The 26,151-nt window shown below is 36.1% G+C and overlaps 2 protein-coding genes and 1 non-coding gene across 7 annotated transcripts; all 3 read right to left on the reverse strand.

The window, feature by feature from the left end:
- Window positions 1-1,904: 1,904 nt before the first annotated feature.
- On the reverse strand, window positions 1,905-22,643 carry LOC135127737 (alpha-actinin, sarcomeric). 5 transcript variants are annotated; one of them, XM_064054348.1, is made up of 12 exons: window positions 22,514-22,643; window positions 20,112-20,195; window positions 8,842-9,412; window positions 5,489-5,583; window positions 4,983-5,075; window positions 4,702-4,932; window positions 4,350-4,648; window positions 4,017-4,296; window positions 3,837-3,965; window positions 3,173-3,489; window positions 2,714-3,122; window positions 1,905-2,660 (listed from the first exon to the last, which is right to left on the reverse strand). In XM_064054348.1, the coding sequence occupies exons 2-12, from the start codon at window positions 20,178-20,180 to the stop codon at window positions 2,502-2,504; spliced, it is 2,652 nt and encodes an 883-aa protein (XP_063910418.1). In that variant the 5' UTR covers window positions 20,181-20,195; window positions 22,514-22,643; the 3' UTR covers window positions 1,905-2,501. The 5 variants fall into 5 exon arrangements, with proteins under 5 accessions (XP_063910418.1, XP_063910424.1, XP_063910414.1 ...); XM_064054354.1 differs by lacking the exon at window positions 22,514-22,643 and adding an exon at window positions 5,210-5,287 and having other exon boundaries at window positions 20,112-20,404; XM_064054344.1 differs by lacking the exons at window positions 5,489-5,583; window positions 22,514-22,643 and adding an exon at window positions 5,210-5,295 and having other exon boundaries at window positions 20,112-20,403.
- Window positions 22,644-22,808: 165 nt separating this feature from the next.
- Window positions 22,809-22,880, reverse strand: Trnaq-uug (transfer RNA glutamine (anticodon UUG)). The gene has a single exon. It is a non-coding gene; the product is annotated as a tRNA-Gln (tRNA).
- A 543-nt stretch (window positions 22,881-23,423) lies between these two features.
- LOC135125797 (sodium channel protein Nach-like) lies at window positions 23,424-26,096 on the reverse strand. The gene is made up of 11 exons (XM_064051526.1): window positions 26,078-26,096; window positions 25,718-26,025; window positions 25,491-25,646; window positions 25,315-25,445; window positions 25,152-25,269; window positions 24,938-25,102; window positions 24,582-24,696; window positions 24,388-24,462; window positions 24,233-24,338; window positions 24,058-24,176; window positions 23,424-23,913 (listed from the first exon to the last, which is right to left on the reverse strand). Exons 1-11 carry the CDS (start codon window positions 26,094-26,096, stop codon window positions 23,663-23,665), a joined length of 1,563 nt encoding a protein of 520 aa, XP_063907596.1. The 3' UTR covers window positions 23,424-23,662.
- Window positions 26,097-26,151: the final 55 nt, after the last annotated feature.

A 26,151-nucleotide genomic window follows, 5' to 3' on the forward strand; every position in this document is an offset into this window, starting at 1 on the left:
CACTTAATCCATAAAACATCAGACATCAAAGGCCATGCATATACAATGATTATTTCATGTTTTCTCCACGTTTATTTATTTCATACGTAAAGCAATTCGTTTTATATATTCGTTCTGATTTGCATGCAGTAAAATATTTAACACATAATTTCGAGATTGCCATACAAACAAGGCTCGTATGAATGTTGAAAATGAATGTTCTAGCGAATGTGTTTTGGGTAGACATCAAAATGTCGGATTATCTCGGGGCGAATAATTTAACGGCGTAAAAAGAAAAGTGCTTGGAAAATTTACGGCTTTTCTAAATGAGATTCCTTTTCAAACAAAGTAAATTCGACCGGGACGAAAAACTGGACCATGTAGTTGGATAGTTACATTATAAATAATACTTTTTAACAGTGTTGGTAACTCTGTTGCCATGTAATCTGACTGTTGTAATATGTACAACAAATGTCACCGTGAACATTTCCATAATTGTAATTGTAATTTTTGTTTTGAATGTTAAGTAGATCCTAAATAATTTAGTACTGCTTATCAGTGGCCATGGAGTTAAATGAGGTTTAGTGTGAAAGCCGCTATTACGTTTTAAAAATGCAAGTTGTGCCGCAAATAATTTACAAAATTATTTTTTGAAAATTACTAAAACGACGACAGAAAAAGAACAAAACATTACAGTCACCAAACGTGTACGAGCTGCAAAAAATGCATTTGTCCAATTGAAAACCGTTCCGTTCCATTTTTCCAATTTTTACAGTTTGGTCTAGCAATTTCCCTAGAGAGAATTTTATTGATTTCTGCTTAATGTATTACCTACAAGCAAATTATAATTCAGCGAGAGAAGTTTTGCACTGAACTTGAGCGCTTCTGGCTCAGTTAATTTAATTCAAATTAATGAAAATTGTTCATTCGGCACATAACAAACACTATTTTTGAAAAACCGGTACATGTTATAATCCCCAGACAACAATTTAATTGCGCGCAACTTGTAAATTAAAAAAGTTAATTTGCATATCTATCTACGATGCGTTTGAAAAAACTCATGCATAAAGAATTGCAGAGTAACACCCACTTCGAAAGCACGTACACAACACTGAATCAAGCAACATGTTTCAATACGACCGCACTAATCATGACGTCATTATCACGCCCCCTAGCCACCACAACTGCAAAAAGTGGCTTGTCGTCAAGCCTCGAGGATACGGTGTAATGGAGCACTTGGTTAAATTCTAAATTTAATAATTTCATCTTATTTGCTCCGTTGTGAGAGAAATTAAGCCGATTTGGGGACCAAATGACCTTATTACGTTAAATGATATGTTTTCATTGCTTTGATTTGTTGAAAAAGTGATAAAACAGATCCAGGACAATTTCTGTACATAAAATACTCCTACCAACCTTAATCTACGATCACACTCCATCACATTGTTTCACGACTTACTAAACGTAGATCCTCTTCTTTTTATTCCATCCACGATGATGAGATTTTTAAATTTCGCGGGCTTTCGATGTTTGATCATTTAATCTGAATTTTGCCGCGAAATGTAACTAAAAAAATTGTTTTTCCTGACTTACAACTAAAACAGTTTAAATAGCAATGTTTTAACTGCAAGTTTAACTACAGGAGACTGCATTAGAGACAACTAAACGATAGCAAAGATAAAAAACTTCGACATTTTTAAGACAGTTACCAAAATCACTTTTATCACAACAATTTCGACACTGAAGATATAAAAACGACCTTGCCGTAATTTAGAAATGAAACCAGAAAATGTTTTAAAATTACATATATTCACATAGCTGTAATTTACGAAATATAAAGTTCTGAACATATAGCACTACATATTTCGCCGCAGCAATAGCTGCGGAATCTACAAATATCTGAAAATAAAATAAAAATAAACGCATTAAATCAAATAAAATTTATTCGATATACGTAAAGTTAGTATACTTTGGGCAAAAAAAAATAAATTTTTACATTTCAATAACCATAAATTAACACCAACCAAAAATAAACAATAAACGCTCTTTAATCCTTTGTCTCGGGTGTATATCAAGCAGTAAAGAGCGTTTACCAAAAAAAATCTGTACAATGAAGCTTAAAGAAAGGTAAATAAATAAATAATCTGAGCACTTGCAAAAAAAGTACGTAAATAATCAGAAAAAGGCGATAACATACCACTTTCCGTTAAAAATAAAAACGTCATACCAAGCAAAAATCGAAAAATGAATTCATCAATTCAAAAAAAAACAGTTGCTCGGTTTACAATTTTCGAACTGATTCGAAAAACCAGTCCGTCGTTCAGCTAGAAAGCTGCAATGCTACTTGTCGCAGACTTATAATACTAAAGGATACAATTTTAGTATTACGAGTCTATAATGTATCAGAAAAATAAATATTGTGTCACAATGATAGGGGGGTGGGGGTAAGGCAATGAGATATGATTCTCGATAACCCTATGGCTATAATATCACCTCGTGACTTATGAAAGAGGCGTGAAAATTTAAAGATCTGATTCTCCGTACAAAGCTGTTGAGAACGACATGTAATCCAGGGCTCCGGGGACGGCCCCAGGACCCTTGAATGCCGGCATACGTTGGATACAATATTCCGCTTGATCTGGCGGAAGTTCCCTTCTCAGCTCATCAGGAAGAATGTATGGCTGGAAATAAATCACGATAACTTTTGTTTATATATACAAACACAACTAAGTACCTTATCAGCAGCTAAGATGCGGAAACTGTCAATGACTTGCTCGGCGGTGTCAGTGTCTGTACTCTCCCTTGTCATGAAATCTAAGAAAGCGTCAAAGTGTACGTAGCCGCTGCTATTCGGATCAACAACTGCCAAAATCCTCTGGAAGTCAATATCTCCTTGCCTGTCTTTACCAATCGAGTAACCAAGAGAAACAAGACACGATTTAAACTCTTCGGGTGTAAGACGGCCGGTCCTGTTCTTGTCGAAGTGATTAAACGAAGACCTAAACTCGTTAAGTTGTTGCTGCGTAATGCCCTTAGAATCGCGAGTAAGAATTTGGTTCTCAACTTCGTTGATGTTGCGATTGATTGATGTCAACAGTTGCTCCCAACCCACGCGCAAGGTCTCCATTGTGTATTGTGTGTACCTACAACGCCAAAAATAGCACCACCACTGACTCATCAACAACGACTTTACCTATTCTCAAAGATCATGCTTTCTTGTACCGCCTGGTTAATCTTCTCCAATTCTTCAATATGTGGCTTGTAAGCATAAACACCCTGTTCGTATTCCCTCAGACGATGCAACTGATCTTCAAGAGTACCGTGAAGACCCATACCGATGGCGGTGACGGCGTCAAGTTGGCGCTCGATCCAAGGCCCGACTGCGTTAGCTTTTTCGGCGAATTGGCGTCTAAGCATTTCGTTGTTCTGTTGTTTCCTGAGCTCGCCTTGCAAGGTGGCGTCTCTCTGAGGTACCAACTGCCTGACTTCGCCCCATTTTCTAGTAAGGTCCTAAAATGTAAAGGCGACTTTGTTAAAATCTTTCACACATAAGGTACGTAAACAACCGACATTTTTACCTCAAGGTCACCACCAATTCCGTCCTTTCGGCAAAGCAATCAACAAATTTCAACATTACTTAACTTAAGCCACGGATGATGGTGTGTGATGGATGGTTGGTAGCGGGAAATATAATGTGTCTACAGATCTAACTAACAGTAAGTAGTAATACTATCAACCTTCATAAACTTTGTTTTCTTCTTGTAGATACATTATAGAACGCCGCCAATATGCGAATGAAATGATATGACACTCCGATGAAACGGTAGACCCCTAACAAGGCTTACAACCATACTTACATGAGCAGTAAGGGTAGTGTAAGGGTTCTGCAACCCTCCAGGTACTTGATGTTGTTTAACGATAGCTTCCACTTCCCGCACGAGCCCGACGATGCTTTGGTACTCCTTATCGGCCTCTCCCAAGGTCGCCTACACATCAAACAATTAACTTCCAATCTATATGTAAATGATCGACATTACTTTGAAGTGAGAGTGGGCGTCGATAAGTCCTTGGATTTCCTCAACGGTGTGTACAATGAAAATGTCAACAAGATCTTCCCGTGTTCCGTCCAACCAGTTATTAAATGGAGCGGCACGTTTGGCAAACTCCAAGTGTAAGATATCGATCTTCTCGAGGATCCTCTCGGCTTCGTCGAGGGCTTGACGACGACGCTGCGTCAGAGCACCCAGTCGGTCCCACTGGTCGCAGATACGTTGGCAGCGAGCGTTGACACTCACGCTGTCGTGGTATTCCAAAGAGCTGCCACAAAACAACGTCATTTCTTCTACCTAACGTCGTTAATCAAAACTCACTTGAGTTCCTGAGCGATGGCGGCGATTTGCTCAACACGGTCTTGGTGAGCGGCCAAGTCCGACTCAAACGCTTCGTGTTTCTTCTTCAACGCTTTCAACTCGTTCAGACGACACTGTCTGAAGTCCTGGCTCTGAAGCATTTCTTCCTTGCCGCGAGTCCATTCTTCGTGAGCGTCGGCCTTGTGCTTGAACTTTTGAGCCAAGTGCTCCAGACGTTCCAAACGCATCATTTCCGACAGTAGCCACTCCTCGAAAGTCTTCTCGGCATTCTCGAGACCTTTCCAGGCGTTGGCGATATCCTGGAATCAGGAAGGTTTAACGTTGGGTGGATCTGGATGGACGGAAGACTTACAGAAACCATCTTTCCTTCAGTGGGCATGTAAGCAGGTCTGTTGGACAAGCGCAACTTTGTTTGTAAAGTATTGAAGTTAGTTTCTAGTTTGGCCTTCTGTTCGACACGCGGAGGCTTATGTTTTCTTCTGTACGTACGGTACTCCTCGAGTTTCTTTTGTACTCCGGCTAGAGAATTGTCAGTTTGACGTGACGCCAACCATGGCATGGTACGACGGATCCATTCCAGGAGCTAAAACAGCAAAACTAGTTTTGTTTGAAGAGAAATCAGATCGGACTTACGTCACTGGCTAGACGCTCGTACTCTTCCATTAAACGTTCATTCTCTTGGTTGACTTTCAGTACTTTACAGATTCTGTTAGCGGCAGTTTCAGCCTAGAAACATAAAACTTAGTGAAAACACGTCCTCACCTTGATACAGATCATGTTACAAAAACTGTATCAAAAAAATTCAAAAAGTATTAAAAAGCAGTCGGGTTAAGGTATTATTACATACATAATGAAATCACCTTTTGTGCACCTGAGAAGCAATGGTAGTAGGACGATACGTATGTCATCACCGCCCTTTCGTCCGGCATAGCGGTGTTCTGTAAATCTGCATGCAAACAAGTAAACCACATCATCACAAAATTCGAATTAGAAAAAATAAAAAACAACAAAAACAAAAACTGTATTAGGGGTTGTAATTCGCTCACTTAGTATAGGCGTGAGTTTACTTATCGGTTAAAAACAGCTGCAAACTGCAAAAGTGGTTTGTTAAAGGCCGGGTTAATTTGACACTTTCGTACAATCGATACCTGTTGGGCCCCTTGGAAAGCGTGATAATAACATGACACGTAAGTCATGATGGCACGCTCATCAGGTTTAGGCGTGTTGATTAAATCTGTAATTATTTTTTCATTTCTTCATTATGTCTCCCACACTTTCTACTTAAAGGCTGTTAAATATTTCATTTCGGACACGTGTAAATCCCGACTTTAAAAGGGAAGTTAAAAATTTAAATGGTAGAGTACATGAAAATTTCATTTGATGTCTCTATCGATTCGTGGTAAAGCTGTTGTAGGCACTTAATGTTGGTATTAAATGTGTAGCAGTAACTTAGTATTCATTTCAATATTCCCAAATTATATTTCAAATATTAATCAATATTCGTTTGGTTTCAAATTTTTTGAATAAGGTGCATTTATAATTACTTCAGGCACTGAACGTGGTGAAAATATTCGAAGTATTGCAGCATGTAATCGCAATTTAGCCCACCACATGTGTGCCAAATAAAAAATTCTAAATTTACTATTTTAATGGCAAGCTCTCACTTCCTGTGGGTACTGAGAATCTCAAAAAACATTTACAGTCACCATATGCTTGCGAAATTCGAAGTACAGATAAGTTTTTCGTACAATTTCTAGAATTGAACAATTTTGTGGTTGTACTTGGCTCTGTAATATTGAATTTTGAACATTCTAAGTCTGACAGACCTTCTAGATCGTCTCAGGTTCAAAAAACGAGGTAATTTGAATTAATTTGTATGTTCTGTTGGTTTTAGCTTTGACGTAACGGATGAAATGGGTATTAACAGGTAGGTGCGACACAAAATGGGTGACATAATAGCTAAACTAGTAATTGTTTTATTTATAAATGTCCTAAATTCAAAATAACTGTCGCTTCGTCGTTTCTGTCGTAATAACATTAATTAGTTTTTCCACTACTAGTTCAGTTGAGTTGATTATATACAATGAAATCTTCCATATGTCGATACCGTAACTCTAGACATATTACTTACTGTTATTATGATACATTACATGATTCAATGAAAACAATTTTATTCTGTGTTTTTTTAAATAAAACCGAACTCAATTAAAACAACGAAAACACGTTCATGCAAAATTCTTTCCTTATCACTCGCTAATATCGCTTCATTATCAAATTAGGTACATGTTTAAGCAGCTAATATTAGGTTTTAATAGGAATGTACTTAACAAAAGTTGATTTTAGCTGTAATATTAACAAGAATTCTATTTTTTCAGTTGGTATATCGTCAATATTCGTTTTCAAAACAACTGTTGAGACGAATTTAATTTAAATAAAATTTTCGTCACTGCCTGGCATCAGATAACATACATAATACAACCTAATTGTAGCAAACAATAGTCTACAGGTGACTAGACTTAAAATAAAAAAAAATGTGATATAAAACTGATTACGTGCTTTTTAATGGCCTTGTATGTTTTATTTTCGGTGTCTGAGTCTCTAATTCTGACGTAAATGTGACGTTAAGAAAGGAAGAGCAATTGGGGAGATTTATAAACGACAAGCAAATGCTTTTATTTTAATTAGAAAATGACAGAAATATACAAATATTTTATAAAGAGACGAGTGTACGATTCACTTTTGGAGTAGGCGGCACATCGCCATTCTTAATATTATTTTTTTTTAGATTTCTATTCTTCGTGATACAAGTAACAACACATTTTTATCTTGATAATGTCACCATTAATAATAATAATAATACCGGAAAACTTTTTATCACTGATAGAATTATCTGATTACAATTAGGCAACAACGTAATTCTTCCAAATTTCCTGCAAAACGTCATACTTATTTTTAATCTAGGAATTTCAAGTTTAAAATGTTGATTACACAATAAATTACCTGTCGTAGAGTTCAAAGTTAGGAAATTAAATTAATGATTGTGCTGAATAACAAGTCGAACTAATGTTTCGTATGTGCTTTTGGCACTTGGTCAGTGACATTATCGCCTATTAAATTCAAGACACTGTAATATAATTTAAAACGAATTGTTATGAATGACATTAAATGGCACTAAGTTTAATATATGTGAAAAATATGTCTACATCGTTTCAGTAATTTTGCTTTATTGAAGTATTTACTTTTTGTAACGATATTAACTATTAATTAATATCAAAGTTCTCTACCAACCTACTACACTTCCGTTCTTTTTCACAAATTTCTTTTTTACCAAACGCTTGTAGCCACCAAGTTGACGAATCTTTCAAAATTCTATTAATTTCTTTTGTCATCTTATTCATTAAACTGACGTCTGATTGGTCAACAGTCATTTCCTCTTTAGTTTTTTTTTAAAACAGCAATTAATACCTACGACACTCACGTGTGTAATAAACAGTTTCATTTACTTTTTGGCACATCGAGCGGAAAGCGTGACGTACATACTTGTAATTTTTCTTTGGCTGCAAAATTGTTGACACATTTTTGCAGCCTGTGTAAACATCATATACTTGGGATTCCAGAAGTGTACACCAAATTTCTCGCACGCTCTAGCCAATATTTGCTTTTAAAAACAATTCAAAAGATCTTAACCGTCTTTTCCAACGTTCGAAATTCGCACACTTTTTGTCTGATGGATCGAAATATGTTACAAAATATAAAAAACAAAAACACAGAACATCTAAAACAATGCAGAATGCCACATTTGAGTTCTCAGTGTTCAGGCCTAGTAGATAAATTATGCAGCTTATTTATAATGGATGCTATTAGTTCAATTTAAAAATATATTTTTTTTAATTTTCATTATACCTTTGTTTAAAAACCAGTTTTACATTTACTCGATATAATTTTTAATCCTCAAGAATTGGTGAATTAAGTTTTTCTACTAAGAAAAGAAAAACACTTAAAATACCAACGGATATTTCAAAAAATTTACATTCCTACACAGCGATTAAATTTAACAGTTATTGAAAAACTATAGTCTCATAAAACGTTTAACAAAAACAATTATGATCTTAATATAACAAAGAGCACAATACATCATAAAAATCAATGTCACTTCCATTGAGATATCTCTGATATCGTTAAATTGACAATATTAGCGCGATTATATCATTTTAAGATGGTGCTAAAGTAAAGCACAAAATTCGTATGTCAAAGTAGTAAAAAATTTCAAAAACTATTGTAGAAAAGCTTCTAGCTTCATCTTCTCTCGTGGCCTATATTCGTTACGATAGAGCTTCAACACAATTAACGAAAAATGAAATTTCTAAATAACATTCTTATTTATTGTAAAAAAAAAATATTTTCCCTTTTTTGCTTCAACGCCATTTTCGTACTCTCTCATTTTAACAGCCCCATGTGCAATCATCCCCGCCCCTCCCTCTCTCCCCCTTACCATCAGGATCCAACATCCTAGGAATGTCGAGATACTTCTCGGCGACATCAAAGGCAGTGTTGAGGTTCTCCAGAGGGTTATCTTTGGATAATTTGCTGTAATCGATGAGATCAGGGCGATGGCGATGAATAAGTGCGCAGAACGCCAAGCCGTCCTTGAACGACAGGTGGAAGTTCTGCACGTTGACGTTCTTGTAGGGCGCCGTCTTGCGCTGGCACCACAACAGCAGCCCTTCCTTGGCTGTCATTTCTTCGACGGAGATGTCCTGGATGGCGAAACGAAGAATGATGGTCCAGATCATACCGAGGGTCATTTTCAAGTTGCCGTCCACGATTTCTTCGGCGCCGATCGAAACGAGCTTAACACCTTTGCTAGCGATGTAGTCTAAGGCCTTGTTGACGTTGGCGATCTTGTGGAAACGCATCTTGCCACGGTCGGGCTTGGGCAGGGTCTCGCCGGAGATGACCTCCAGCAGAAGCATGAGTTTTAGGCCGTTGCGGAAGTCCTCTTCGATGTTTTCGATTGCTGTGCCGGCCTTGCGGAGATGACTGTTGCACCATGCTGTGAATGTCTAGAATTGGAGAAGAAATGTAATAAGACGAATGGGTGAGTGTTTCTGAAGACGTACGTGGATAGGGAGGAGAAGAAACGGGAATTGACCTCAGCCGGTATTAAAAAAAATCTTCAAGTGTTGGTATTAGTAATAAATAAATTCCAACAGTTGTTATTGCGTTCAGATTTAAGAAAAACGTCTAACCATGAAGGAACGAGAAATTTATTTTATATATGTGATAATTTTGGATCGGAAAGAAAACACCAACGAAGAAAAATTCCTGAAACACAGTCCCGAAGGTTGTTAAGCCAAGTTTATTTCCAAATAGTGGATTTATGTACAAATTCAGCCTTTATTTTTAACTTTTACAGCCGACCTACTGTTCTCAAAACTTTATTTTTAAATCTGTGTAGTTTCATAACTTTTTATTATAAATAAAAAGAAGAAAATACTTTTGTATATAATTAAAGTGCACTGCAGATTTATAATAAATCAGTAACCATAAAAAAAATAAGTATTAAGGCTTATTTTTAACGTTTCCAGTGTACTGTAACTAAAACAAAAACGCCGAATTGAACTATAATTTATGTTGGAGAGAGTATCTAACTTTACTGATCTTTCACAACATATGTCAACTGTCTGCAGCCAAGAGCCATGTGAAAACGACAGGTGTTCAAAAATTTACATTCATCATCGCCTTAAGATCAACCAAATGTATCAAATTAACTTGACACTTCGATAAAATACATCACCCGTGAAAGATGCACAGCTCAAACGTGAAACTTTTTGAATCCTGTTAAATTTATCTAACGTCTAGGTATTATTTTTGGACAAATCACTTCCTGGCATCCTAAACTATTTAGCTATAGTTCCATAAAACAACTTTCATAATCGTATCAAATCTGACCGTGAAATACCAGAATACGTGAGAATAATCGATTAATTCCACTCCACTTTAACACCCATTGCGAAATTAAATGTTTTTAATTGGTTTATTAATTGGCACATCATGTGAAACAAATTTTAATAATTTAATGGACAGTTAAATTAAAAATACGAAATAATTATGTGATGTGCCGCCTTCTAGAAACACGGGTCCGAGCATGGTCAGGCGTATTACTGGTTGCCTATGCCACACATCAATTATGTAAATAGTAACACTTCAATAATTTGAATAATACAGATATAAATGTTGATGTATTGTATAACAAACAATGTATGTATACAACGCAATAGTTTATCAATCCTTAGAATATGTTATCGCTTTGAACATCCTTGAAAAAGGTAAAAAAAAAAACATTTTCCTGTATTTCACAACGACGTTATTTTTACACGAACTTCTTGAAATTGACACCCAAAATCGTGTAACTTCCTTATATGACACGAACGTGTAAACGAACTGAAATACTCAAACAAATGACGCTACTTTCCGTAATTGGTTGTCACAATGACACTTTGTGTAAATAAATAATACCGTCTCAACTGACCATACAAGGAATGACGATAAAATTCCAAACAGACGTTTCATTGATATTGCACCCAAGAAGCCACTTCCTACTCATTTACCAAGTAGTGCACTCTGCTTTTTATGAAACTGAATCACCCGAAATCCGCTTTATTTACCCGTGCGGTTTGCATTTCCGATTAAAAGTAAAATTAATTTATAATTTCCGAGAGAATGAAGCTATTGAGAAAAAGTGTGAACCGGAAAATTTCTTTCAGCTATCTTTCACAGCCAATGAGTACTTAATGTACGAGAAAACAATTCAAAACAATTCGATTCTCTTTGAACAAAATCGGGAATGTATCATTTCGTACGAAATTTCAATAAAATCAGTTTATTGGCCGCATCTGACTCACAGAGGAATTATGCAAAACGGGCAATGCGCCAAATTATATATAAACCAAAAGCAAGGTCCGTAACACTACATGCTTATAACGCGATGTAATAATATCCTCGGGGCCCATTTCCCATAGTACCGTAACGTATGCAACGCAGGGGCGGCTCGTCACCCTCTGCCACCAACTACTCATAAATGCAAATCACGCTACAAGTCATAAATCGGCACATATTGTCCAAAGTTTGATTATATTTGGACAAAGCGGCAAAGCCACTTTGACTGGACAATTACATGCAAACACCATCTGCCACATTCGCAAACCGGTCACGTGACCGCAAGTGGGGCAATATCTGCAAATAATAAATAATTAATAATTTGCGGCGACGGAAAAACCAGAGAGCCGTTAAGTATTTTAATTTCCCGCCTTTTTCGCAATGTCAAACCGCCAACGTTTCGACAAAGAAACAATGCGAGTCAAGGTCGATAGCTTTCCCGGCTTGCCCCACACATATGAATACCCGCATTCCATAAATATGAGGCGGAGCGCCACTGGTTTTGAACGTACGGTGCATTTAATTCGGACGACAATCGTGCTCCACGTAAACTTAAGTCTGCGGCTCAACAGGAAGGAGATAAGTTAACATCTCTGCAACTGTCCAGTTCCGTTTGCATTGTCTCATTCAGCGCAGATCAGCAGATGCAACGGTGCTCACGTTCTATCAACCAGTTCTAAAAATAGTGAGATTTTTGGATTAAGAGGTGAACATTCTTGAATTAGACTCAAACTCGTTAGTCTGACGTCCTCATTACCATCATTCACGTAAATCGGTGTCGCTTTTCGAAAAATTAATTTCGACAAACAGCTGTCGCCAAGCCAAACACATTTCCACATTATCTACTTTAATTGCCATCGTTGCCCTTGACGATGGTAGTTTTCGTACCGGCGTCACACTATTTCCATTTTTTTTTATTGTTGCCAACACGTCCACGCCAACAGATTAATTAATCTGATCAGTATAGAAAACAAAATCTGCTTCTAGACTAATTGCGTGGGAAGCAATTAAAGAACGCCTCGGGCCTGAGAAAGATCAAATTCCGCAGAATCCCGTTCTCCTGCTGATATGCGAAAGCTTGTCTCGTTTTTATTAATTATTGGCAACGAATCTGGGGCGTCTATAATTAGAGAGGCACGGACTATTGTTTATTTTTCCGTCCGTCAAAAAATTTGGCGTGTGGTCGCGAAAGAAACCCTCCGCGTGAACGGTAAATTGCAGTGATGACTAATCCTGTGACGTTGCAGACAACCATCCGGCAGAAACCCGAGCACCTCAAAATATACTACTATTTATTTGCAAATTGGATTTTTCGACAGCTTCGACCTGTGTTAACTCTTCATGATTAGAAATGTCGAAAAAGAAAGAAAAGACAATGCAACTGGCGGCAGGAAAGCGGTTTGACTACCCACTTCAAGTGATTGCAAACTAATGAACCTTTTACTAACACTTAAAAATTAAAACAAGTTTGTATATTTATCTTCTATCGCAACATTAACTAACAACTGTGCCTTACTGATGGCTGCGATTTACATAACGGATTAACCTGGCTGAGTGTCGCTGCAGCTTAATGCACATCCCAAAATACTCCAATCGCTGCAATTTACAGCCGCCTCGATGCCAAATGGGAGGAAACACAGAAAAAGCGTTTGTCACACTCCATTGACGATTCCAGCGGCCAACAAACAGCTGACGCTGAAAGAGGTAAGCACGGATTTCTAAGGTTGAGGTTAATCACAGCTTTCCACAAGTGATTCGAATCATTTCCGAAATACCAGCGGGTTGCCACATTTCCTCACTTTAGTAAAACCATTATCGCCGTGGAGTAGGTCAATAACACTTATTCATACAACAAACATGTGTCGAACTAGTCACGCTAGTTCCACTCCGCATTGTTCGGTGAATATTTTCCAATTTCCAAATTTTCCCCCGATCTTTGGGGTTTTTCTTCGTCATAGATTAATGAACGCAGGAATGCACGGCTGAATCAGTTATTACTCATTGACGGTACATGACGAAAGTTTAAATCAACGTTGCAGTGCCACCATATGCGACAAATGTTCACCCAAACGGTACTCAAACGTCCCCTTATATGGTCTAGCTCATTAAGATAAATACTCACGCTCTTCTGGTCTCCATTATTTAATAACCCGCATAATAAACTGGATCAGGCAGCGGCAAAAACATAGAGCATTACCGTATTCAGCATCGATCTCTTCCTTTCATTGCACGGTTTTCCTCCATAATTTTCGATTATCTATGCAAAATAAATTTCGTCAAGCTGAAAAAGCCGTTCAGGAAATGATGTCGAAACGGCGCATTACTGATTCCTGCTGGCATTAGAGTATGCAGTGTTTACATACTTAACCAAAGTCGCTAAAATACTTTCGGTAATTAACGCTCCAATGCACACAGAAAGTGTTTACAAAGAATAACTAAAGTGCAACCTGAACAATAGGATAGCTTACACTCCTTCAGATATGTCAATATCATGACTAGTCGATGAACTCGTTGTTGATTTTGAGTCACGATGAAAGGAAGCTAAAATGGTGCAAATTTCCTGAGAAACTGTTGCTTCCTGACCTTTGCAGAGGTCGTGTTCTCACCCGTGATATATTCCTTAACTGTTACCTCTTTAATTAATGCTAAATTAGGGAAAAAACGTCACTCCTGTTTTGCTACTACACATTGTTAGCGTCCATTAAAAAACAATAAAAAATATCACAAGCGAACTTTCGTCACAAGGACACACAACAAAGGCACACACAAGCAACAATGAAAAAAAAAACGTTAACATTTACACTCCGCTAGACAACAAAACAAATGCATTTCTCGCTCAATTTCGATTCTCTTCTGATAAGCAAAATCGGCGAGGTCGCACCAATAAAAAGGGTCCAATTGATTTATTTGCTGCGATCTATTTCGAGGCGTATCCATAAGTGAGCTTTCTAATTCTTGTTCATTGCTTTCTATAATCACAAGGTTAGGTTACATAACGCGTTACAATTCTATTCTTTGAACAATTTACTTCGACTCGGTGTCTGTTAGCGTTGCAGGAATCTTACCGCCTACATATCCCACCGCTGAAAAAAGCGCACACACCGTATTTATTTACAGATGTGTCGGTGGCTGTAAAAATAACGCCGATGCAAAATCTGTTTTCGTTTTGTACGACTCGAGTAGCAAACAGGCAGCATTCTTGACAAATCATCGCAGTATCTCGAGTGTGATTGCGCTCATTTTTGTCGTGTTTTCCAGATGTGAAGGTGAATGATCATGTTTCTCTTCAAGATAACTGTTGTCTATTTTTATATATTTTTTCTAGAAGCCACTCTTCAGCTTTCATTAATGCTAAAAACAAAATGGTTTGGGTTACGACGTGTCTTCGTAGAAACGGAAGACCTACTTTCCTTAAATGAAAATCGAAGAGAATTATTGTTAACAGGATTTGCTGTGGTTGGATGCAGTCATATATCATAAAAAACGTGTCGCTAATGATAAGGAAAAACGACGATTAGATTTCTACGGATTGTGATACTTAAAATAATGGTGATTAACTTTCTAATGGCTTTGAATATTCGACGGTTGAAAATAAAACCGTGTACGAGTAAATGTACGGAATTATAACCTTTGTGCGAACTGTACAACTACGGAATTTCTAAACAGAACTCACTTTCATCGATACTGTTTGAGTCAGATAACAGTGTTGACAAAAATAAATACCTTTTCAAATAAAAAATTCATAATATGAATTTCCAGTACGCGAAAACGATAACTAGCGGCGCCTACGTGACCCAAAGCGACAATTAAAGTTATAAATTTTACAACTGACAGTTTTTACATTGTTATTATCGCAGTTCAAGGAAAATATTAATCGCCTTCTATGGGGAAATTCTAACGTTCCAAATTCACCAAGTTCCATCTTAACAACTACTAGAAAATTTTACATCTTCTATCAAGGGACATCCTGTAATTCAGCATAATCATCGACAAATACAGCAAGTTTGTCTCGTCAAGTTCTTGCTTTTCTAGTCTAAACCAAACAAGTTTTGTTACAGAAAAATGGAAATATCATAATTAATATGTGGCGATCTTGTTGTGGCAGAATGTAAATGATACAGCAAAGTGGACGTAATCAGTCCAGTAAAACTGGGTTAAATAGAGTTAATACTTTTATGATTTATGTATTTCGCTGTCATTTAAAGATATAACGTCGACACACTTATCCTATTCCCCAGATGTACTATTGCTAACTTTAATCATAAGATCACAGTATCAATTTTCACATGAACCCGAACAGAACAGTCATTATTTGCTTCACTCACTGCTTTTCTAATAATAGCAACTTGTACACAAATACACATATTTGAACAAACGTATCGCTACACCACGAAAATCGATTCACAAATTTTGGCGTAAACATTGTGAATTGGTGTGTAACAATTGACCTTTCATATCAATATAATAACAATAAATATTTGTGCAGACGCTTCACGCACCCACCGATAACGTATCAATACTTTCCTTATTCTTGATTTCAACTTAACCCATCCACCTGCTAATAAGACGTGATCATTAGAAGTCAAACGACTTGTTTGTAGCAGCTCCCAATGACAATATATTTTCGAAACGCTTGTTCCAAAATTAAGTCCGTCTCCTCAAATAAAAAACACTCGTCTCTCCATTAAACGCTATCATCCCCCACTGAGACATGTGGTTCCTTGTCTAAATAGTCCTTTGTGAACGTGTTAACCGGCGTCAACATGTGTTGGAATTATTTTCTTAATGGTTAAATACACACCTTCCAAAGTTTGACGTTCCTAATAAAAAATGTAATTGAAGTAAATTTAGACTATCTTGTAGAAGCGCGTGGGTGGTGTTTAAAATAGTGGCTAGCTGGCGACGCCGACGCGTTTTTATCGTTACGTTGAAGGCGTCGTTGACGCCGTCTTCACCGGCAGATATCTTACTCAACGTCTAGATTTGATTTGTGTCGACACCGTCGGGAAATGGTTTCGCGTTACTGAATATGAGCCACGAGCCAATGTCCCGTGAACCAGCCCGTGCTTTCAAGTTGACAACGGAATATCGCCCACTTGGACACGAAGATGGAAGAGCGATTTGATAGGTCGGAGATTTTTCAAAGTATTGTGCTTGGTACGAGCGTGGGACGAAAGTTGGAAAACGTGAACGAAATCAAATAGGTGCACCTTCTTTTGCTGAAAAAGTCTGGATGAACTTTGAGGATTTACGATACAACACGATGCGCGCACCCGCGCACAATAAATTCTCAAGATTAGAAACATTACGTTATTTTTTTCGATTTTTGATACAATATAGATATGAGTTTGTGTCATTGACTGCCTATTTATTTTGTCGCTACTGATTACATTGAAGATAAATGTCAGGCGTTGATTTTACACCAAATGACGCATAATTCGGTTCTAGGTAAACATTAAATCCATCTTTATAAGTGTTTCGTCGAAATCACACGACCAAATACTTCATGAAATCAAATAAATCCATATGCATGAAATGTATTAAGTGTGTTTTGTGGTCAAACTGTTCATTCAAATCTGCCGTTCATCTTTAGTAACATTCACTACACTCATAAACTGCCATGTAATGCTTCACAATTTGGTTATAATTTGTTTCAAAGGTGGCAATAGTTAACGCCCACTTTTACAGACAGTGTGTCCCACTGAAAACTTCTGGCAAAAATATTCTACAAAAAAACTTAACTTACTATACTTTATTCTGTTATTCTGTTCGTTATTTTTCAATTACGCCCACCACCTCATTTTTGTTAAATGGAACTACCTATCAGGTGGCAGATCGTCTCAAAGCTTTCGCATTCATGAATCTCATTTAGCTTGTTTTTGCAACGAGATATCAAAAGTGAGTGTCATACTAGCTTGCTTTTTCAAAGATCTTAAGCGAAAATGAATTGCCAAAACAATAACTGAAAAAACATGTACGTTCAATATAAGTAATAAGGCTGATTTTTAATTCAATTAGCAACATTGGAACTGAAGAATAAATAAAAAGTATAGTGCATCGAATTGAGTGCCTACCATCTGTCACGACTATTTCGAGTTTAATTAACGGAAGATTTCCAAGAATAACTTTCAGTCATCTAATTAATTCATTAATTATTGTTTATATTATTACATACTGTTAGATTTTTTAATACAAAAAAAATAATTCGTGGAGGTGGCTGTAGTAGAGAAAGTTTTCAATGGGACATCCTGTATGATTATCCTACCACTGAAAATTTCTCCAATTCTTCACATTTACTACCTGTAGTGAATTGACAAACTGATGGTAATTTTTGTTTTGAACAAGTGGCAACCGTAAACATCCACTTTAATGTGTCAATCATTTTTGACAATGTTATTCCCAGTCTATTCTTTTTATTTATCTTGTAATCAACGAGGCAATTTTTCTGCAAAAAAACGTCTGTGACAAATTTAGCTGCAATGTTTAGCTTCGGTGACGAATGCATTTAGAGTTTATTTGACCAGGAATTTGTGTCTGCATTTTATCGTATTTGCAAGGATTAACACGTTGTACCTGTCGTCATTGTAATTTCAAAGGTACCTTATTTAAGTCCACAAATTGGTGCCCAAGGGGGATTAATTGGTATTATTCTACAATTGTAATAACCTTTTTTAACACAATTTATAATACTTTGTTGAATAATATCGCTAAATACAAACAAATCTAGTAAAAAAATGTAAATATCTCTAAAATAACACAAGATAACACTATTTATATGAAACATCCACTGCAGTGCAACTGAGTAACGAAAATTTTTTGTTGCAGTACGGTTTCGAATTACCTTGATATTCTGTAGTTAAATTTATGTCTGTACAAGTTGGTTAAAAACTCTTTCCTTTCAGTTTAATTAAGAGGATTTTTTTGCAAAAACCGCTGAAATTCAAAATAAAATCAAAACAACCTTTGAGTAATGGAATCATGATGGATTTATATCTCTCACCAACTCCCCTACGTACAAAAAGGCAACAAACCTTATTTATTAATTAACTCTCGTACATATTCGTAGTCATAACAAAACAATTAGTTAGAATAATTGTCGCCTACTTGTAAAAGTTCTGAGTCAATATGAAGTCCATCAAATTGAATTAGTAGCTAGAATTATTATCACAGAGAGTTCAAGTGATGAAATGTATTTATATCACTTCCCGCAATTAGTTTCGTCAAATTTTAACCTCCTGCAGTAGCGCTTTGTGACATAAACAGGCCATAGTTTTCACAGTTCAAACGTACATCATTTCCGTTATTTGGACTTTGTCTATCCTGCGTAGAGTATTGTAAATGTCACGTAACAAATGCTTCAAATTTTTGAAAAACTTCCACCTGATTTCCGGATCGTTGATGCCCTGAACACGTGCTTATTTCATTTATAAGTTAATCCATGAGTGAAAGAAAGTAATAGAAGTGTGTGGAATGAATAAATTCTGTACATCAACAAAACTTTCGTTTTTGTTGGAAGACAGAGGAAAATGGATATCGAACTTATCGTACCGAAATATTACTTAATTTTGTAAATGGCATATAAATAGACCAATTTTGAGCTTAATCTACACTGCCTGTCAATGAACTTTATCTCAACCAAATTAGAGTCAATCTACCTAAACCTAAAAGTCTAAATTCAGCAGGAATTTATAGCAAATAAGGTAACATTGTAGCTTGATTGAGGATGTTAAAGAACTGAATTACGGCAAAAGATCAAAAGGGTAAAGTTTGTGTATCATACTCTGAAATAATAAAACGTCACCTTGTAAAAATAAATATACTTATGTGAGCTCATCGTGCGAGACGACTCTATGTCTAATAAGAAGTTTTTTTTCTAAATTTACCAAACAAACTGCCTAAGTTATGGATGTTTACAAATAATATACTGACTTTTGACTTAAATAACACTTACTTAAGTATTTTCTTTTCTGCCAATAAGTATTAGGTCTCCGTATCTAACTTTACAATGCTTTCACAGAAACTAGGTGTACATCGTTTTTCCCTTATTGGAAATCTTTGGAACGTGAAGAGAACAATACTATAATAAAATTTCTGAAGTGTTACTATAAGCGTACGCATCATATGCAGAACACAACAATTAGTTCTAATTATTGTCGTCATCTGGTACAACTTCAGAGTCAATTTACTCCCATCAAATCGATTTATAAGGAACATTATTATCATGAAAAGTTTCACGACTTGAATGGTCATCATTTTAGTTTCTCGTACTTTGTCGAATACAGTTTTCCTCCCAAATGACGTAAACAGATCTTGTTACAACATATTCTAAATATGACGTAACAGGCGTTTTTCCCACCCCATCTGGTGCTTCCCTGAAAACCTCCCCCCTTCAACGATTTCCGCGTCACCCTTTTCCACATCGGCCCTGTGCGATGTTTACGCTATAGAGTTCGGTCCTGGAATGTCCGAAACCATTTTTGGTAACGACGTCGGGAAATCCGACGCCTAATCACCTCTCTCGCTCGCACCCACTTGGGCGCCGTCAGCCGTCTTTCGCAGGCGTCCCTATGCGCAGCTGCCAACCCAACGGCAAAAAAACAAAATTTTGAAAAATGGCACGGACTCAGGGCCGAGCGGGGGTCGCCCCGGCCCCCGGGAAGGCCCATTCATCCCGTTTCACAATTTCGGTCTAATTTCGCAGCTGGCCGTAGTATTTCTCGTACGGTCTTACATCATGACTAGGGCTACGGCCAAAAATAGGTAGAGATAGGGTTACGGTTGGGCGTTCGGAGGTTAGGTCGGGGTGGGCAGGGACGGACTCACCTTTTTCTGCTGCTTTTCCCAAGCCGGGTCGAGGAGGCCCTCGCGCTCCCATTCCTCCTCCTGCTCCATGTAGCCGTCTGAAAACTGATCGACGTTATTGTAGCCGTCGGTGCTGATCATCGTTAAATGCACAGGGTTTTTGCTATACTAATTTTTCGTTTTGCAATGCGTTCGTTCGACAGATGTAATTCAGTCGTGCAAAAGCACACGACCTGACGCGCACTTTTCCCCACTAGCCCGAGCCCGACTGCAGCCGCACAGTTGATTGTCGCTGGCCGTTAGCGCAAACTCTGAGGGGACTTGGGGCTTAGTAGCAGGGGGTATCTTAACAGAGCGGACTGTTGAGGAAACTATGTAAAGCTCATACGACAGAGTGGTATTTAAATTTTACGACGAAATTTCGGGAAAAAAGTTGCACTGTATCTACCTTACGCGTCTCTAGGATTGCACCTCGGGAAAGAGCTTAATGAGGATGACCGAAAAAGGGATAATTTACAAGAATTTGACACTTCGACTTCACATTATGACGAATTTTTGACAGCGTTATAGTGACTGTAGTGACTTATTGTTAACTAATCAGTGACGTTTTTCAGGCCTCCTCTATTTTATAATTCAAGTCTTGTCTATTAAAATTTGGCAATAACTGCAGGGTCAGAAAGTGTCACTTTTAAAATATCGTAGCAGAAAAAATTCACTGTCAAAGAGACTAAATAAAACTCTGTGAATAAAGTAATGTAGTTTTTATCACGCTCCCATCATGAGAAAAAAAAATGTTATTTTTCAAAAATCCTCAAAAAAGTAGCTTGTGGTCAATATGGTTTCATGGTTTCATAGACGCAAAAATTCAAATTTGCCTTTTATTCATTATAATATGTAAGCGAATCTGTTTTTAATGTTCATATTTTTGGCAACAGTTTTCCTGCTGTACAAGAAATCACTCGAATTTAAAAATTTACAAATGAACCGAGGGCGTGATTGTTGATCATAAAGCATTAATTCAAAAGTAATTTCAGGCTATATTCTATCATAATTTTATAGCTGATCTACTTACAGTCGGTTGCATTAAAAATGAGACAAGAATTGACATACTGACATTCACACTGAAAAATATAATATAAAATGACAATTAAACGTCTGTCCTTGTCCCGTTTTTAATGCAACCGACTGTACTTAGTACTTATTAAAATTTTCAACACACGCCTTGTCTAAAAGAACAAAGAAAATTTTTGGAAAAATTTAAAGACGTCAATTCAACAAAAATGAATTTGTTCTTAGATTTGATTTATCCTGCATGTTCGTTTGCACATTCTTCCTGTTGAAAATTCACTGATCTGTTAATCCCTGAAAGGTTTAAATGTCTACACCAAAATTTCAAATCATTTCATACAGACTTTAAAATTTAAAAATTGGTCTAAAGAATTTAGACAGTACTTCCCTCGCTGTCGGAAACGTGACGACTGCATACCTATTATGTTTTTTTTCGCAGTAGATTTCAAAGCATTCGGTTTTCTTGAGTAAATCAATAAAATAACTTTACGCATTCATTAATTTTTTTGGGTCAGCTGTACATGCAAATCCAAAAATGTGAATGGAATGATAAATCACAAGTACAGACTCATCATATTTTGTACATTATAGATAGGTTTTATTCGGCAAACTTTTGAGCTGACGTTATCAATTTTTTGGAGGGGATAAGTAAATATATCTTGATTAAAAATGTATCATGCTTATCGTAACTGTAAACCGTCTGCAAGATTTCAAAGCATTCGATTTTCTAGATTCAAAATTAAATTGCAAAATGTTGTTCATAGTTTTGATTTTTTTTTGCAAAAATCTGGACGATTCGGGTAAAAACTCAGGATTATGTTATTTTATACAATTTAAAGCCCATTTACTATGTACTATTTTGAAGTGACGGCATCGCATTAGTAGTGGGGATGATTAGGCAAATTTTGGTTAGCGTTTTACCATCTACATGATGTTCCTAATATAAGTACAAAATTTCACAACAATCGGTTCAGTACTTTCGGAGATTATCTGTCTAATAAAAATCCGGGACGGCAGACAGACGGACAGACAGACGGAAACGGGAGACCTATTTCTTCGTCCTCTAGGGGTCATGAAAGGTCGAGAAAACGTAAAAGTAGAGAGTCGGCCGACGGACTCGATTACAATACTTCCTTTGCTTACGCTCGGGAAGTAAAAGTGGTGAAACGCTATCTAAAATTTGACTATTTATTAACACCATAAAAGGAATGATGATATATAACGTTAAAACCAGAAGAGGATTTCACAGTAATCGATGAGTCGAACAAATAAAGTAAATTACGTATAAGGCGGTCGTTTAGTAAGTTCTGGGAATTTGTTGCTTAAACTTTTATTTATTTAGTTCCATTACTTACCTATCTATTTCTTATCTATTCTAATTTCTTCTACAAGCACACTATTTTGCGTAGAATAAACGATTTATATCAAAAAATACACATGTAAAAAACAATGTCTTAATTTTCACAGGACGCACAAGAGCATAATGTCTCTAAAGACAATTTATTTTGTACTGATGTATCTATCACACACTTGATGATATCTACACTAAATAAAATATATGTGTGATATCTTATCAGTTTGTGTTGCCATCATACAATATATTAATGAATACCAATATAAAAAAAAGAAACCAAATGAAAAAAGGTAACTAGGTCCCACCGAGATTTGAACTCGGATCGCTGGATTCAAAGTCCAGAGTGCTAACCATTACACCATGGGACCTTGATGCTTACGTTCCTTTTGTACTCTTTTTCCGCGGGATATGAAAATTCAAAGTAGACAATACTAAATAACAATGTAAAACACCGAAAATTGTATTTAAGTCATTTAAATGTTAACCAGAACTATTATCTACAATAATTATGCAACTCTTACATTATACACAAAAAACTATAAAGTGAATGTTTCCATTTCACAAGACGTGTTAATGTGAAAAGTGTGTGCTGTTTGAAGTTGTAAACGGCAAATAATAAATTCAGCAAAAGAAATTATTACATAATGAGATATTTATATTTCTATAAATCAAGGAAATTATTACATAACAAATATTTTTTGCCTTAATACATTATTTGCAATTGTTGTCAACAAGGTGTGTTTTAATTAAGTAATAGTAACATGGTTTTGATTAAATGAGAAGTTATGGTACAAAAGTTCAGAATAAATTACAATTTACATATAAATTAAATAAAGCGCCAAGCGGCTTGAAACAACAAGTCACGTGACCAGAACATTTCCAACAAGTGACATGCATGTCAAAACATAACCTCTTTACTTTATGGTAGCTTGAATTTTAATTTTAGTGTATGTTTACAGGTATCAGTAACATTTAAAGTCAACAAAACCATAATATGAGAAACAATTATTACAATATGTTAAATCATTGATTTGAGTGAGATCAAGGTAAAGCAATTATTTTTTCAACTCTATGTATTTATATATATAATTAGGTGCACACCAAAGACTATATTGACTGTTCTGTGCCAAAGACTTTATAGTTTTATACCCTACTTTATATTTATTCGTTTGTTTTTGTTAAGGGTTTGCTTCACATTTGCCACTTGAAATAGCGGCCCTTGAGGAACATGACCAAAGTCGCTCAGATATAGCTTAGGTTCATACTTTGCCTTCTCTACTTTCTTAGCTTTCTTATTTTTATCATATCGTGAAAATAAAGCTTCGAATATGTGATAAACAAATTCAATAACGCTGGGAATTGAACCTCCGAGACATAATCCGATCAAACCACCAACAGACGCTGCAATTATTTTGTTATATGGGTGTGCTTTGATTATTTCATCACTGGAAAGTCAAAACGTCGTTGGAATCTCAAAAATGACAAATTTTTGTTTAAAACTAAACCACGAGGTTTTGACTTGATTGTGACTATTTGCTGCTTTACCAAGAATGAGTTCCCATGTTATTAAAACACTTTTTAACAGTTTTGTGCATGCAACGTGTCCAAAGTAAACACGAAGAACGCTGTCGTTTGGTTGCAGCTGGGTTTCTTCAATATCCACTCTAAAACATTAAAAAAACTACAATAAATTAAATTATATGAAAATCAGTTATATTACATTTTTATTGGTTGCTGGTCTTGCTGATAGGAATAAGTTATTTCATTACACTGGGGGTAACATTTACATTTGAGTGAATCCGTTGAAGGTTTAAAAAGACCCACCACTAAAAATACAAAAAAAATATTTTTTATTAAATCCCAAACTTTACTTACGGCCACCCCTAAACCCTGTGTAAGTAACTTTTTGATTCATTAATTTAATATTGTTTTTTGTTAAACATGCCATATCTGCAAGAGTACAAAATCTTGTTGTGCCTAGAACAGGTTACACTGATGAAATGCTTATTAATGACAATAAACCCTTTCTGTCGCTAAAATATTAAAATATACCTATAACATTTACCTACCTATAATGGGGTAATAATAATACGGAATACAGCGGCAAAGAGTATAAACTGCTTTAGCTTTACACTTGTTAATACAAGTTGTGTAGCTATAACTAGAAGTCCATTCCACTGGAACCTATAAACAAAATTAATTTTCGGTATCGAAATCTTAGTGAATGAAATATTGTTACCCTTTCATTTTTACAGTAAAATAATACTACAAAAGAAAACTTATCTTTTGGGTCGTAAACTAAAAAAGATTAAATATCAATATTCTTTCATGTTTTTGGACAATAGTGATAAATTTATGCAATGTTGAACGTATAATAAATAATATATAAATTCTAGTAACGAAATCTAACACAAGTAGGTCTTACTTCTTCAGCAAAAGCACACCCTCTGGTTTTAATTGGGGTGTCTTTAACGTCCTCCTCACTGTAGATTATTTCTGGTTTAATAGACAATGATACATCAGTACCAGGTCGTATTGTAGTACTATAAACAGACATATCCGGATATTGTATATTTTCGTGTATAGAAACCTAAAAATAATTGTCAGTTTCTTGTAACATAAAATGACAATCAAAGTACATCAATCCCAGAACTGTGTTTGAGAGGTGACATATACTGATCTTCATCAACGTTCAAATGCATATAAAGACCAAAAGACGGGCCCACACCAGACACAAAAATTTCTTCGTTGTCAGTCCTAATATTTATAAATTAAATAAGGCCTTTGTAACAAATAACTTACTTTAACCCCCTGTAATTAAACGAACAACAAAATCCGCTGCTAGTTTTGACGAGATGAAACATTGTCGAACAATTTTTTTCCTGATTGTTCCAGTAACAGTCAGTGATCATAACGTGACACGGGTGCGCCACCTAAAACTCTATCTTCAATATCTATATTAATTTAAATGTCTATACCTGATGCATTATTTTTTCAGTGTTGTAACCTGCACGTTCCAGTACTTTAACGATAGAATAATGCTCGGTCCATTTCATATCCTTGTCGAGTTTATTCGACAATATCAGTGAGGATAAATTTGAGAAGAAATTGTCGATTGCATCTGGAGTCGCTTGCTTATTGAGCCTAGAAATTCGACGACCGGGGCTTCACCCTAATTTTTCCGAAACACAACTACTTACAGTGCTCTAATTTGATGCGTGTTGTGGCGGTAAACTAAATTAAAATTGCAAATGGTCACAGCTGGGAAAGGTACCTCCCATATGGGAAACGCGGTGGTTAGTATTGTAGTCGTTATCCTGTTAGAATAGTACGAACGAAACTGAGACCGAATTAAAATGAAACAAAGGACAGTACTAATAAGGCAGACGATTGTCCAGAAGTACGATTTAAATTTTGATGAATCTGGGTCGGTTATATACCGAAAACCATGTAAAGTGGTTTCTCTGTAATATTTTTTGATGCAGAAATGCAATCTCTGGAGTACGACTTTACCTAAAATCACACATTGTTTCTAATAAAAAAAATATAATTGGTTTATGCTTACATCGTCGTACAAGTTTCATGATTAGTTAGACCTTTGGGCAAGCAAGAGGCAAATTTATAGGTGCCTTATTGATT

The sequence above is a fragment of the Zophobas morio genome, unplaced genomic scaffold (assembly GCF_036711695.1).
Source record: "Zophobas morio isolate AGI-343-1 ecotype UQ-CSIRO unplaced genomic scaffold, CSIRO_AGI_Zmor_V1 ptg000002l, whole genome shotgun sequence".
In the NCBI taxonomy this organism is placed as follows: domain Eukaryota; kingdom Metazoa; phylum Arthropoda; class Insecta; order Coleoptera; family Tenebrionidae; genus Zophobas; species Zophobas morio.

Coding starts and splice junctions, on each gene's coding strand:
- LOC135125797 (XM_064051526.1), bottom strand. Junction 24,463..24,581: donor TTATTATTACCCCATTATAG/GTAGGTAAATGT, acceptor GTACTCTTGCAG/ATATGGCATGTTTAACAAAA. Junction 24,339..24,387: donor CACAGGGTTTAGGGGTGGCC/GTAAGTAAAGTT, acceptor TTGTATTTTTAG/TGGTGGGTCTTTTTAAACCT.
- LOC135127737 (XM_064054354.1), bottom strand. CDS start 20,231: ATGATCAGCACCGACGGCTACAATAACGTCGATCAGTTTTCAGACGGC. Junction 4,649..4,701: donor CTGAAGGAAAGATGGTTTCT/GTAAGTCTTCCG, acceptor TCCTGATTCCAG/GATATCGCCAACGCCTGGAA. Junction 3,123..3,172: donor AGCATGATCTTTGAGAATAG/GTAAAGTCGTTG, acceptor TTGGCGTTGTAG/GTACACACAATACACAATGG.